General features: G+C 33.7%; 1 protein-coding gene across 3 annotated transcripts in view; it reads left to right on the plus strand.

Moving 5' to 3' along the window:
• The window catches only part of DPP10 (dipeptidyl peptidase like 10), a 1401573-nt gene that overhangs the window by 1312784 nt on the left and 74337 nt on the right, over positions 1-14452 (plus strand). For all 3 annotated transcript variants that reach the window (XM_063694707.1, XM_031008786.3, XM_019022737.4), the window contains exons 12-13: positions 5282-5320; positions 11341-11448. In XM_063694707.1, coding sequence (XP_063550777.1) covers positions 5282-5320; positions 11341-11448 — 147 coding nt within the window. The remainder of the gene's footprint in view (positions 1-5281; positions 5321-11340; positions 11449-14452) is intronic.

Raw genomic sequence — 14452 nt, forward strand, 5'->3', positions numbered from 1 at the left:
CCAAAAAAAAATAATAATAATAAGGTTTATTAGTCTTACACTTCTGCATGTCTGGGGAGGCCTCACAATCATGGCAGAAGGCAAAGAGGAAGAAGTCACATCTTATGTGGGTGGCAGGAGGCAAAGAGCTTGTGCAGGGAAACTCCCACTGTAAATCCATCAAATCTCATGAGACTCGTTCACTATCATGAGAACAGCAAAGGAAAGATTCGCCCCCGTAATTCAATCACCTTCCACCGGGCTTCTCCCACAACCATGGGAATTGTGAGAGTTACAATTCAAGATGTGATTTGGGTGGGACACAGCCAAATCATATCAGCACAAATATGAGAAAGTCCTTAAACATATCAATACTCAACTCGAGCAATATAAATAGAGGATAGTGCATTTAGATCAAATGAGGTTAATCCCAGGAACTTAAGATTGGTTTAATATTGAAAACCAATCAATATAATTTATTATATTAAGAAGAAAAAAAGAAGAATTAAATATCTTGGTAGATGAAGAAAAAGCAATTGACAATATTCAAAACCAATTCACGATAACTTTCAATATAAATGAATAACAAGAAACATCCCCAATCTATTAGAAGATACTCATAAAGTACCCTCTTACTGAATGTGCAAACACTCACCTTATTCATGTTAAGATTAGCAGTGAGATAAGGGTATCCATTCTCAGTACTATCATGCAAACTTTACCAGAGTAACTTAGAGTAACTCAGAGTAACTTAACAAGGAATCAGTATAGTGTTAGGAAAGGAAGAAGTAAATCTGTATTTATGGATAACATAACTGTATACATTAACAAAAAAGCCTACAAAAAACCCTAGAATACAAAATCACAATTTGTAAGGATGCAAATGGGGTAAAATATAAACAACTGGCAAGTAAGTCCAGAGGGTATTCAGGTTTCTCAAACCAGTCTTCTAACTTTTGTCTATTTTGAAACAAGTACAAACTTATAAAGAAAGAAGAAACAACAAAACATAATTTCTATATGTTAGTGATATTAAGAAAAAAAATCAGTTAAAATACCACTAAAACCCTTAAAACTTTAAATACACAATTATAAACTTAACAAATATTATGAAATACCCCAATTCTGAATACTACAACATTGCTGAAAGGCATTTGAAAGACCCAAATAAATGGAAGCTATTCCATGTTTTTAAATAGAAAAAGTTAATATTGTTAAGATATTAATTCTACCCAAATTTAACCATAATTTTAATATAATACCAATTAAAGTCCCTTCTGATTTTTTGTAGAAACAGACAAGCTGTTTTTAAAATTAATATGGAAACAAAAAATACCTGAACAAGTCAAAGTAATCCTGTAAAAGAATAAAATTGAAGGAGTTAGCCCTACCTGATTTCAAGAATAAATAAAAAGCTACGAAAACCTGTAATGCTAGTGGAGGCATAAGGACCACAAATAGGTCAACTAAATTGAGTGGTTTGCAGAGAACAGACCCACATTTATATGATTGATTGATTTTCTACACAGGTGCTAAAGCAGTTCAATGGAGAAAAATGGTGCTGAAAAAATTGGCATCCCTATTGGATAAAAAAAATTGATGTTTGACAACTCATATCATATTCTAAAATCAATTTGGGATAAATCATAGCCCTAAATTTAAGAGCTAATACTGTCAGTGTTCTAGGGGAAAATATGAAATAAAACCTTACTGTACTGAATAAGCCAAAAAATCATTAATTATGAAACAATAAATTGGACATCAATAAAATTAGAAACCTCTCATCAAAGACACCATTAGGGAAATGGATATGCAAACTACAGTCTGGAAGAAAATATTTTGCCAAATGTGTATCAGACAAAAACACATATAAAGAAATTCTATAACTCAATAATAAAAACACAACCTCATAAAAACATCGAAACATGTGAACAGTTACTTATAAGGAAAAGAATGAACACATGAAAAACTACTCAACATTTGGCCAGGTATGGTGGCTCATCCTTGTAATTTTAGTAATTTGGGAGGCTGACGTGAGAGGGTCTTTTGAGGCCAAGAGTTCAAGACCAGCCTGGACAACAAAATGAGATCCCATTTCTATATAAAACAATAAAAAATAAAAGCACTCAACTTCATTAGACATTAGCAAAATATAGATTAAAATTATAATGGTATATTATACATAATTAGAATGACTACACTAAAATAACAAAAAACTGACAACATTAACTGTTAAAGAGGATGTGAAAAACAAAAATTCTCGTTCTTTGCAAGTGGGAATGTAAAATGATATGATTACATTAAAATAATATTTTAGTTCCAAATGAAGTTAAACATATATGTAAACACAATTTTTTTGTTTATATATAAATAAGAAGACATATATACACACACATATATATATACATATATACACATATACATACATATATAAAAACATACATTATAGGCTGGGCACGGTGGCTCATGCTTGTAATCCCAACACTTTGGGAGGCGGAGGCGGGCAGATCACCTGAGGTCAGGAGTTCGAGACCAGCCTGACTAACATGGAGAAACCCCGTCCCTACTAAAAATACAAAATTAACCGGGCATGTTGGTGCATGCCTGTAATCCCAGCTACTCCAGAGGCTGAGGCAGGAGAATTGCTTGAACCTGGGAAGTGGAGGTTGCTGTGAGCCAAGATCATGCCATTTCACTCCAGTCTGGGCAACAAGAGTGAAACTCCGTCACAAAAAAAAAATACAAAAAACAAACAAAAAAAAACCCCCATACATTATAATTCCATTACAAAGTATTTGCACAAGAAATGAAAACACGTGTCCACCAAAGGATTTGTAAGAAATAGTCTGTAGAGAAGCTTTATTTACAATAGCTAAAAAGTAGAGACTATTTAATTGTCCACTAACAGGAAATAGACTTTAAAGTAAGACTTATCTACACAACGGAATTCTACTTGGCCATAGAAACAAAATACTGACAGGCTCAACAATATGAGCGAATCTCAAAAACATGTGGTGTGAAAGAAACCTCACACTACAGAGTACATAATAGGTATGTAATGCATGATTTCAATTATCTGAATTTCTAACACAGGCATATGCTGTCTATGGGGAAAAAGATCAGAAGTGATTGCCTTTTGAGAACCTCTGGGGAGGAGCATGAGATAATGTTTTGGGGAAAAATAAAGATCCTATAACTTGATGGGATAAACTTATCAAACTCATCACATTATACACTTAAAGTCTGTGCATTTCACTATATGTGAAAAATTTAAAACATATTATTTAAATGGTCTGTGAAGGAGAGCCCTCAAGAGGCAGACATTTCTCTTTGAGTAGAATGATGAGCATAGTCGTGGAAATGAGATAGTTAAATCAACCACTTGATGCTCTTCTCATTAAGCTTGTATTACTAGAAAGTTCATCTCTTTCTTTGGCTAGATTATAGATTGACTAGAATTTCTCCACGTATTTGTTAAAGTGTTCTGGATGGTTTTTATTCGGCTGATTAGTAAGTCATTTAAAAATTGGCCTGCAGGCCGGCTGTGGTGGCTCATGCTTGTAATCCCAGCACTTTGGGAGGCCAGTGTGGGCAGATCACCTGAGGCCAGGAGTTTGAGACCAGCCTGGCGAACCTGGTGAAACCCTGTCTCTCCTAAAACTACAAAAATTAGCTGGGCATGGTGGCGCACGCCTGTAATACCAGCTACTCAGGAGGCTGAGGCAGGAGAATTGGCTTGAACTTGGGAGGCAGAGGTTTCAGTGAGCCGAGATCGGGCCACTGCACTCCAGCCTGGGCAACAAAGCAAGACTTTGTCTTAAAAAAAAAAAAAAAAAAAAAGGCACAGGCCAGGCATAGGTAGCTCACACCTGTTATTCCAACACTTTGGGAGGCCAAGTGGGGAGAATGGCTTGAGCCTAAGAGTTCAAGACCTACCTGGGCAACATAATGAGACACCACCTTATTTTTACATAAAAAATTAAAGTAAAAATTTAAAAATTAGCCTACATATATTGTAGTTAGAGAAAGCCCTTCTAGACAAAGATACTGTAAATATTTCATTGCATACAGATAACTGCAAAGATAAATTAAAATGCTTTAATGGAAAATAGATCCAGTAATCCTATCATACTGTTGATTTGACACCTTATTGATATTGTAATGTATTTTATTCTACATATGGAGATAAAAAGACTTTGCATTCTGTTAATTGAAATAATGGGACAAACAATAACAAATGAAGTTTTGAGCTCTCATGGGTTCTACCAAAACTTGGTGGTACTAACAAGCAGTGGCATTGGTATCTATTTTATTTCTGTGCTTTACAGATACCAAGAATGGTTAATGCTAGGGTGTAAATGGAGAATAAAGAAATGATTCAGTTAGATTTTTTTTGATATCTTCATGTAATGAAGATCTATTGAAAAAAAAAGTGCCCTGAAAAGAGAAAGTGACCAATTATAATGTAATCATAATATGGATTTAGAAAAAGAAATTAGTATTTAAAAACATATAAATAATTTATTATTAACAATTTGAGATGGGTACCTCTGCATATAGGAAAGCCCCTAATGTGTTGTTACTTATCTTTCTTAATATGAATACTTTTATTATAGAATCGTTTCTTTCAGAAAACTGCAAGATATTTCATGTCATTACACGTAAACGGTATTATTAAAGCTTGTTTTTTCTACACATATTTAACGAGGTTAAATTAGTCTAATTTTGCTTTTTGCAATATGATTTTGGCTCTGATCTACTGCAAGACTGTTTTGAAGGGACACATAATTTTGTCATTTCAAATGTCTGATATTTTTTCTCAAAGACTGAGTTACTACTGATAAGAAAAAAAGAAGGCCATGATTATGAGTGAATTGAATATTGAAAGAATGTCCACTTTTTAATTTTATTCCTGGCTGTTTGCCCAGTTGCTCTGAAGGACTTAATAATTTTGTCTCCCAATGATGCCTAGAGGTGAAAAGAGACAGTGTCTGGTGGTTCAAAACAGTTTGAATGAGGTAATCAAACAGAGCTGGAAAATGATCTTCTCTCCCTGGTGAGCTACTGCTGGGAATTCTGAAAGAGTTCACCAAAGAAAAGACTTTATAATTAAATTATCGTCTAGTCCCTATTCTCTACTTACTCATTCAGATTAAATCAATAATGACAATGAAATCTCTCATGGTATTTCACCAGTTGAAGAGAGGAAAAAAAACCTGATAACTGTGTTTTTAAAAAGTTAAATTTATATATGCTCATTTTGGTCTTTAGATGCTTCATGGAGTTAATTGTTTTGTTTCAGAAATATGAGATGACATCAGATACGTGGCTCTCTAAGCAGGTACAGTATAGGTGGTCTGTCACATCTTGGCCATTGTGACCATCCTGTTCACCCATTTCTTATGTGATAACTTTCTGTAAAAAGTATGAGTTTAAGGCTTTGCTAGGTTTGACAGAGTGATCCTTTTTCATTAAACGGATCACTTATGACTTGGGCTTTCTATGGTATCATTTGTGAAAAGGTTACTTCCATTTTTTTTAGGAGACATAAATTGCAGAATAGCTGCCAGGATCACTTTTTAAAATATTCTGTGTAAGTACACTGTTGTGTAGATGAAGGAGAAAAACTCAGGACCTAACCAAACTAGAAATCATTAGTATTGTTCAAATTGTCTGAAAAATTGACCTGACCTTTACATAAATTGATCATGGAGATATTCAAATAAATACTTCTCTTCTTAGTTGTATTCTAGCTCACAATTCTAGTTGGTGACAAAAATGAGGCTGGAATCGAGATGAACATGATGGACTAAAAACCTAATCACTGTTACATGGTCTCATCCTGGACAATTTAGAAGGAAACAACACAAATAGCTTATTTAAATATAGCTGAATTCATTTTACTCTTAACTACATTAGTGAGTTTTGCAAAGGGAAATAATATGTGTGGTATGGTTTGGTTTGGTTTTCTTTTTGTTCTTTAAAGCCCTCTTTTATTTTATATTACGTCTGTGGAGTTAATGACCACCCATATTTTGAGACCTTCACATTTATCCAGACACTTCAGTGAGTTCTGAAATATCCAAATTTATGCTTGCCATCTCCTCCTAAATCTGTAAAAGTAGCTTCATACTCCCCAGGTCTAAGCTGAACTCATTCCTTTTCTAGTCAGTCTTCTTAATTTTTATCTTAGGACTCAATGACATAATTATCCATTCAGATGTTAAAACTATTTACCTAATAGTCATCCTTGAATCTTTTCTCATTTTTATCTATCTATCAATAATTAATATGTACAGATTTTACTTTCAAACATCTCTCAAGTCAATTTACTTTTCTCTAATTCACAAACACTGTCCATATTCAAACTACAGATCCAGCAAGTCTCAACCCCTCAGGCACCTGCCAATCTGTTCACACTGCAGGCTAACTGAGTGACCTTTTTAAAATATGCATTTAATTGTTGCTACTAACATTCCCCTCATACTTGCACTTCCACAACTCACATAACTTTTCTCTCTTCTTTCTGTCCTTCAGATAAAGACCAACATCCTTAAAAGGTCCACAAGGGATTAAATTGAAAGCTTTTTCAGCTCTGAGTCATAGAATCATTTTATCTATTTTCTCCAGTCTAGCTATATGGACCCTCATATGCACAGGGACTTCATAAGTGCCCTTCCTTCTGAACAAAATTCCCTCAAACTTTCTTATATGAAGCCTATTTATTTTTCAAACCTTGGCTTAAATCACCTATGTAAGAAGTCACTTCCTCTAACTAGCCTAACCAAATCACATCTCCCAATAAAAGTTATATTAAAGTCAAGTGTAATCTTTGTGTAACACACAATTATTGCTATGATTTTTTTTTTGCTAAGATACAAGGACATGAGGATGTTTTTTACTTCTAATTGTAAACCAAATGCCTAGTATAGAATTCAATATGTAAGAAGAGCTTAATAGATACTTACTGAGTGATTAAGAAGAAAAGTAAAAAGGATTGTAAATAATTGTTTGTCTGAAGGGTAGGTAGATGGATAGACACAGATAAATGTTTGTATATATATTATGAGTATATGTATATGTGTCTTTGCACATGGTTATCTGTTAATATAAATACTTTTATCTTGGTCAGTATACAAAATAAAATAGAAAAAACCCCTGATTTTACAGCTAATAATAGACTCACAAATTTCGGTTAGATACAGAAAATAAGAACAATGGACAATATATAACACATAATACTTATGCATTCTGAATTTCCCTCCATTATTAAACATCTTTTGCAATTACTTTGATTGCCAGTGACATTCATAATAGTTTAACATATGTTAACATAATGCATGTTCTTTTGAGATTATGCTATCTAACTTTTAAATCCCAAATTTATGAATGTTTAATAGAAACTTTTTTAAAAAACAAAGCATCCAGTTATTAATTATTCAGTTATTAAATGCTATTGGTCGTTTATCACAGTTGATTTTTTTCTTCAGATGCTCTAAGGGAATTTTATGAAATACTTAGAGTTATATGAAATTTAATGTATGAGCATGGTAGCAGTAATAAGAAGCAGCAAATTTCTAAGATAATTATAAATTTAATAGAATCATTGTATACTCTCTTTTTGCATAGTAGAAAAGGCAGAGAGAAGTAGGCATGTTTAGCCTAGCTTTCAAAGGACTTGCAACTGAGATGACCAGTGTGTAATATATTTGGTCAAGGGAATAGAGTCCAATATCCCCAGTTTACCATCTTGTGTGTCAAAAACACTGACTTGTATAATGTCATGAAATTGAGCAGTGAGATTGGTACCATCTGTGTGGAGCTGAATATTTATCACCAGACATTGTCAAGTGTTGGGGGCAGATTTTTTAGTCCAGCAAGGCATACGAGATTGTAGCCCCCATCTATTCCTTTTCTGAACTACTTCTAAGGTACTAGAACTGGGGAGGAGGCAATGTAAATGGAAGAATGCTTATATATCTGTATATGAGAAAAAAGCTATTCATCTTTTGAGAGAAGTACAAAGGGAGAACGGTAAGGGAGGAATTGCTATGTGGGGGTAAATCTGGTGGATAGAGTGATATATAAAACTAATATTTTTGTTCATGGTATCCATATATTCATCTATTCACCAATTATGAGTTGGGACCTACTGTGTCTTAGGCAATAGAGCTAAACAGATAAAATTTAAAATTTAGTTCAATTATTAATTGCCTAGTGAAGGAAGCCAACAAGTTAATAGATCGATATAATAGAGTGCATTGGAAGCCATGATAAAGATGAATGCAAGATAGTTTTTAGAATATCTGAGGAGAGATTTCCTAACTAGGGAAATCTTGGAAATTCTTTTGTTTCATGAGAATAAGTAAAAAATGAGTAAGATTTAGCAGAAAAAGGAAGACGAAAAGGTTGTTCCAGACAAAAGAAACTCCAAGAGAGAAATATCCCACAGGAGCAGGGGATGGAACAAATATAATTATTGACTTTATTATAGTTGAAAGAAGTGATTCACTCAGTCAAGTATTTTGTCAGTATCTGTTATATGCTCAGTTATACAATTTTTCCAACCTTGAATGGTATATTATCTCAGAGTTTTAAATTTATTACATATGTTACTTATATTTTCATGAATGTTCATAAGGCAGTTAAGGAAAATATCCTTATTTTACTGTCAAGAGATGTATTATGAATGAAGCTAAAATCAGACTGTTCAGTATATTAAAATAGTTATTAATTGACTGATTCATTCAGTAAATAATCATTGAGCTCAATTTACATGATAGTCACTGTTTCAGGTGCTGCAGATGCAGTAGTGAAAAATACAAGTTTCCTGCCCCATGGGGCTTACATTACAGAGAACTACATACATACATACATACATACATACATATGTAAATATAAGATTAGTGCAAAAGTAATTGAGGTTTTTGCCATTACATGGTAGGTCGCAACTCATAATTGATGAATAGATGAATGTATGGATACAATGAACAAAAATACTCATTATATATATATATGTGTGTATATATATATATCACTCTATCCACCAGATTTACCCCCACCATTATAAGTAATGGAAAAAACCTCAATTAATTTTGCACCAATCTCATACATACATTTATATACAGTATGTACATATGTACATACATTCATATACATATTTTGCCATTAAGAGTAATGGTAAAAACCACAATTACTTTTGCACCAGTCTCATACATACATACATTCATATACAAACAAATGCATACATACACAAATTATACCTTGAATGGTGTTAGTTGCTGTATTAGTCCATTCTTGTACTGCTATAAGAGACCAGGTAATGTATAAAGAAAAGAAGTCTAATTGGCTCACAGTACTGCAGGCTGTACAGAAGCATAGTAGTTATTGCGTCTAGGGAGGCCTCAGAAAGCTTCCAATCATGGCAGAAGGCAAATGGGGAGCAACACTTCACGTGGCCTGAGAAGAAGCAAGAAAGGGATGGGGGAGGTGTTATACACTTTTGAACAACCAGGTCTTGTAATAACTCATTCACTCACTATCATGAGACAGCACCCAGGGGTTGCTGCTAAACCATTCATGAAGGATTCGCCCCCATGATCTAGTCACCTCCCACCAGGCCCCAACTCCAACACTGGGGATTTCAATACGACATGAGATTTGGGTGGTACACAGATCCAAACTATATCAGGTGCTATGGAAAACTAGAAAGAAAATAAAAGGAGATGAAGGATGTCAGATAGAGTTGGATGGTCTGACTTTCCTGGTCTCGCTTTATATAGGGTAATAAGGAAACACTTTATTGATAAGGAGATTTCGGATTAGAGACCTGAAAGAGATAAGAGGAAGATCCAGACCAAGGGAATACAAAGTACAAAAGCCCTGGAGCAGGATCATGCAGGAACCCAGCGAAGAAAGCAAGAGAATGAAAAAGATGAGATCAGAAAGACAGTAGAGGGCCAAGTCATCTAAAAGGGCTTGAAGGCCATTGTGCAGAGCTACTCAGGACCCATATCAAAGCCTTTCTTTAGACCATATATAACCACCTCTCATTAGTCCAGCAGGAAAAACTCAATGTTTCATCAGATAAATGTGTTTTCTTGATGTTTTTCCTGAAGAAAGAGCAGTATCTCTCTCTCTCTACATACATATATGTGTGTGTGTGTGTGTGTGTATATATATATATACACACATAAATAGTGTGTGTATATATATATACACACATAAATAGTGTGTGTATATATATATATACACACATAAATAGTGTGTGTATATATATACGTAAATATATATAGTGTGTGTATATATATACACATAAATATATAGTGTGTGTGTATATATATATGTGGCTTTCATCATTTAATTTTCAAAAATAATTCTATTGATTTAATGTGCCACCAGAGTTTAATTAAAAATTATCAAATGGGGTCACAGTTGTAGGTGGGCATTTGTGTTTGTGTGTTTGTGGAGAGATGAGCAATAAGGATGGTAAATTTGAATTAAATAACTTTCTATAGAATCCTTTCAATTTTGTGGCCTGTCGTCTTTTGTATTTTCAGTTAATTTATGAATACATTATCAGAAAAGAATCTTCAAGTAACTATAGTTGCTGAAGAAAGGATTTCAAAAAATATGTTACAGAATTTTATAATTAAAAGATTTATTTTGATAAACTGATGCAGATGTTTGCATGTTCTTTATCTTTGAAGGATATTTCACTAAACACAATCTTATGTGAAGATATGACAGTTCTTGTTTGAACCAATTTAAAAAGTGTCTTTAGGGCCGGGCGTGGTGGCTCACGCCTGTAATCCCAGCACTTTGGGAGGCCGAGGCGGGTGGATCACGAGGTCAGGAGATCGAGACCATCCTGGCTAACACGGTGAAACCCCGTCTCTACTAAAAATACTAAAAATTAGCCAGGCGTGGTGGCGGGCGCCTGTAGTCCCAGCTACTCGGGAGGCTGAGGCAGGAGAATGGCGTGAACCCAGGAGGTGGAGCTTGCAGTGAGCCGAGATCGCGCCACTGCACTCCAGCCTGGGCGACAGAGCTAGACTCCGCCTCAAAAAAAAAAAAAAAAAAAAAAAAAGTGTCTTTAGTCTGATAATAAATCATTCATATCCACCATGCACTAAATTTTCCTATCCTTCCCACAGCTCAACCACATACATACATAATGTATCAGATTTACTTTAAAAAAGTTTAAGAAATAGCATACATTCTTTTTTTAAAATAATGTGCCCATTTTCCTAACTAATTATAAATCAATATTTGGTATAACCCATGCAGGAATTAACAGTAGTAGGCAGCACAGATTGCATGTGCCTTTCTGAGATTGTTCTATGCTCTTCTATATTTTAGGATGAGGAGCCCGTGTTTTCTAGAGACGGCAGCAAATTCTTTATGACAGTTCCTGTTAAGCAAGGGGGACGTGGAGAATTTCACCACATAGCTATGTTCCTCATCCAGGTAAGTGCTGGCTTTTTTCCATGTTTTGATTTCATTGTCCTCATGTCCCCGAAGGCCCAGTTCTTGTGGCATTCTAAACCTCTAGTTCACGGTGGTGAACCCCGGCCACATATACAACTCACAGACATCTTAGGAAGAGGACCTCCATCCATAGCCATTCATTCAAGCCTTACCTTCCCACAAAACAGTCTGAACACTCTGTACAATTTAATGAGTTACATGTGTGTCCTATGAACTGAGGGCTTTGGGATAGAGAATTTAATAAATTAAAAGCACCCAACTTTTGAGGACCTGAGATAATCTAGAGAAGATTTTTTATTCAATGAATATATATATAACCTATTTTGTACAAGTAATATTCTCCAGGTGTTATAAAAGTTTTAAATACTCAAAGGAACCTAAATGTCCATCAAAAATTGATGGTTGAATAAATTATGTCACATCCCCACAAGCAAATACAGTGCAGATTTTTAAAAAACAGGATAAAATAGATGTTTTATGTTAAATAACATAGATTTCATGTTGTAAAATATAATCTATGTTTTTTTTTAGACTTTCTGATAAAAAGAGGGGAAAGGTTACTTTTTATCTAATCAAAAGAATATGAAGGGTTTATACAGTTTTATTATAAAAAATTAGTAAATTCAGGTAGTTAGTTTAAATTTGACAAGGTTATTGAGTCAATCTGAATTTAATTTCCAAGAGCAAGCATACATGAGAAAATAAAGCATCCTTCAAAATCATATAATAAATAATCTAGTCTCACACACAGGTTAAAGGCTTTCTAATGAAAAGTCACTGTGGCTAAACTGGGATCTTTATGAGGGTTTTACAAACTAGCTAAGAGTAATTTCATACTTACAAAATATAGAATAAATATAAATATGGCAAAGATACCTAACTGACCTTACTAATTTTATGTTTTTAGAACCTTTAAGACCTGTGCACATTCTCAAATGATTACCATTATCCATATACATTTGTATTGGACAGCTTAATGCTTTAGAGACTCAAAATCTTATGTCACTAATTTAAAATTTAAAACTTGTTCAGGGTCTGTGTAATTAAAATAATTGTCATTATTTTAACTTTAACTTTAATTACGACTGAAAGAAATAATTTGGAATACATAAAATTTCCACAGTACAGATGTAGATTGATTTTCATAGTATATTATTAAGGTGGAAAAACAGGTTGTAAACTAATGTATAATGTGATCCTATTTATGCTCTAAATAAATGCATTTAGAGATGCATTTATATATGCATTTATAGATGAATAAAATTTTGGATGTTTTTATATCTAGCTATTAAAATGATTATATAAGTCAGGTATAATTAAGGGAACTTTTTTTATGAAACTGAAGGGAAATAGACTAGCAAATTACCTTACTTTATAAACTTTTGCTAATTAAGAGTCAACTTGGTTATCACAAATATTAGAGAACTATTTTGGCCCCTAAAATATCACACTTCCCAAATCTTATAACTGATTATGACATTTCATTGAATTTTTAAATTTCAGTATTTTATATTCAAGAAGCTCTGTGAAAAATATAAGTAGTAAAGAAGATTACCTACAAATTATAGATATTTGTAAGAGATAGTGAAGGGTAGGAAAAGTTGTACGTCTTTGTGTATGTAATTCCCTAAAGAAGACAATCTATCCTTGACTGTAGGTACCCTGCTGTGCTTTCAAATGCTAGATCTTACTCATTCTATCTAACTATATTTTTGTATCCATTATTCAACAAATAAATCATAGAAATAATGTCTTTTTAAAAGTATGGCGTTGGGTAGGGTTGTGATGTTGACATGCAGGAATTAAAATATTTATACACCCAAACCAAGAATTTTTTTATAAGCCTAGGGAAGAAATACCTTCTGTTTCTCAGTCAAACCAGCCTAATATGTAGGCAAATTCCTGTATTTCTGAAATGTTCAGAAGAAAAACTTAATAAAGTTCTTACATTGTGTTTACTTTGTTCCTCTTCTATATAGGGACTATAACACAGCCTTCATTGAAGTAGAAAACATTTTTTCTCTATTCTGGTTGCTGTTTAGGTAATTTGTGGTTTGCCTCATTGAGAAATGAACATGACTGCATGATTATTTATGAATATTTTGGCAATTGATTAAAATTAGCCTACTTTGCTAATGAGTCAGAAGTCAGTGCTAGCTAAATAAAATTTATACATAACTTTGAACACACACAAACACAATCACATATGTTATTTTAGGAAATGGTTTGAATCACCTTGCCTCAATTTAAAAATAGCTAACAAAAAAGCTATTTATGAATTGTGTATGACGCTTAATTGACATATATGCACTATAAAATTCTGAAAAATTCAAACTGAATAAACTGATAAAGGACTATATAAAAATCACCCACAATATCATCACCTCATATTCTCACACTTTTAATCCATTATTGTGTATATTTTACATTCTTTTTTCATGAGAAATATATGATTTTCCCCTAAAGATTGCAATTAAAGCATAATATAGATTTGTAACATTAAAAGAATAACTAATGAGTATTTTCTTACAACATTTAATTATATTCCTAATATTTAACATTTTGTATTTTTCTTAAATGTGATTGTAATAGCTGCTCAGCATTACAGCAAGCAGATATACTGTACTGTATTTATTTATTTATTTATTTATTTTTTGAGACAGAGTCTCACTTTGTTGCCCAGGCTAGAATGCGGTGACACAATCTCGGCTCACTGCAACCCCTTCCTCCCAGGTTCAAGCCATTCTCCTGCCTCAGCCCCCCGAGTAGCTTCCCAGCTACAGGCACCCGCCATCATGCCTGGCTAATTTTTGTATTTTTAGTAGAGGCGGGTTTCACCGTGTTGCCCAGGCTGGTCTCGAACTTCTGACATCAGGTGATCCACCTGCTTCAGCCTCCCAAACTGCTGGGATTACAGGCATAAGCCACCACCCCCGGCCTGTACTGTATTTAAATGATCCAAGTTTATTCATCATTAAAGTTA

Source organism: Gorilla gorilla, chromosome 11 (assembly GCF_029281585.2).
Source record: "Gorilla gorilla gorilla isolate KB3781 chromosome 11, NHGRI_mGorGor1-v2.1_pri, whole genome shotgun sequence".
NCBI lineage: Eukaryota > Metazoa > Chordata > Mammalia > Primates > Hominidae > Gorilla > Gorilla gorilla.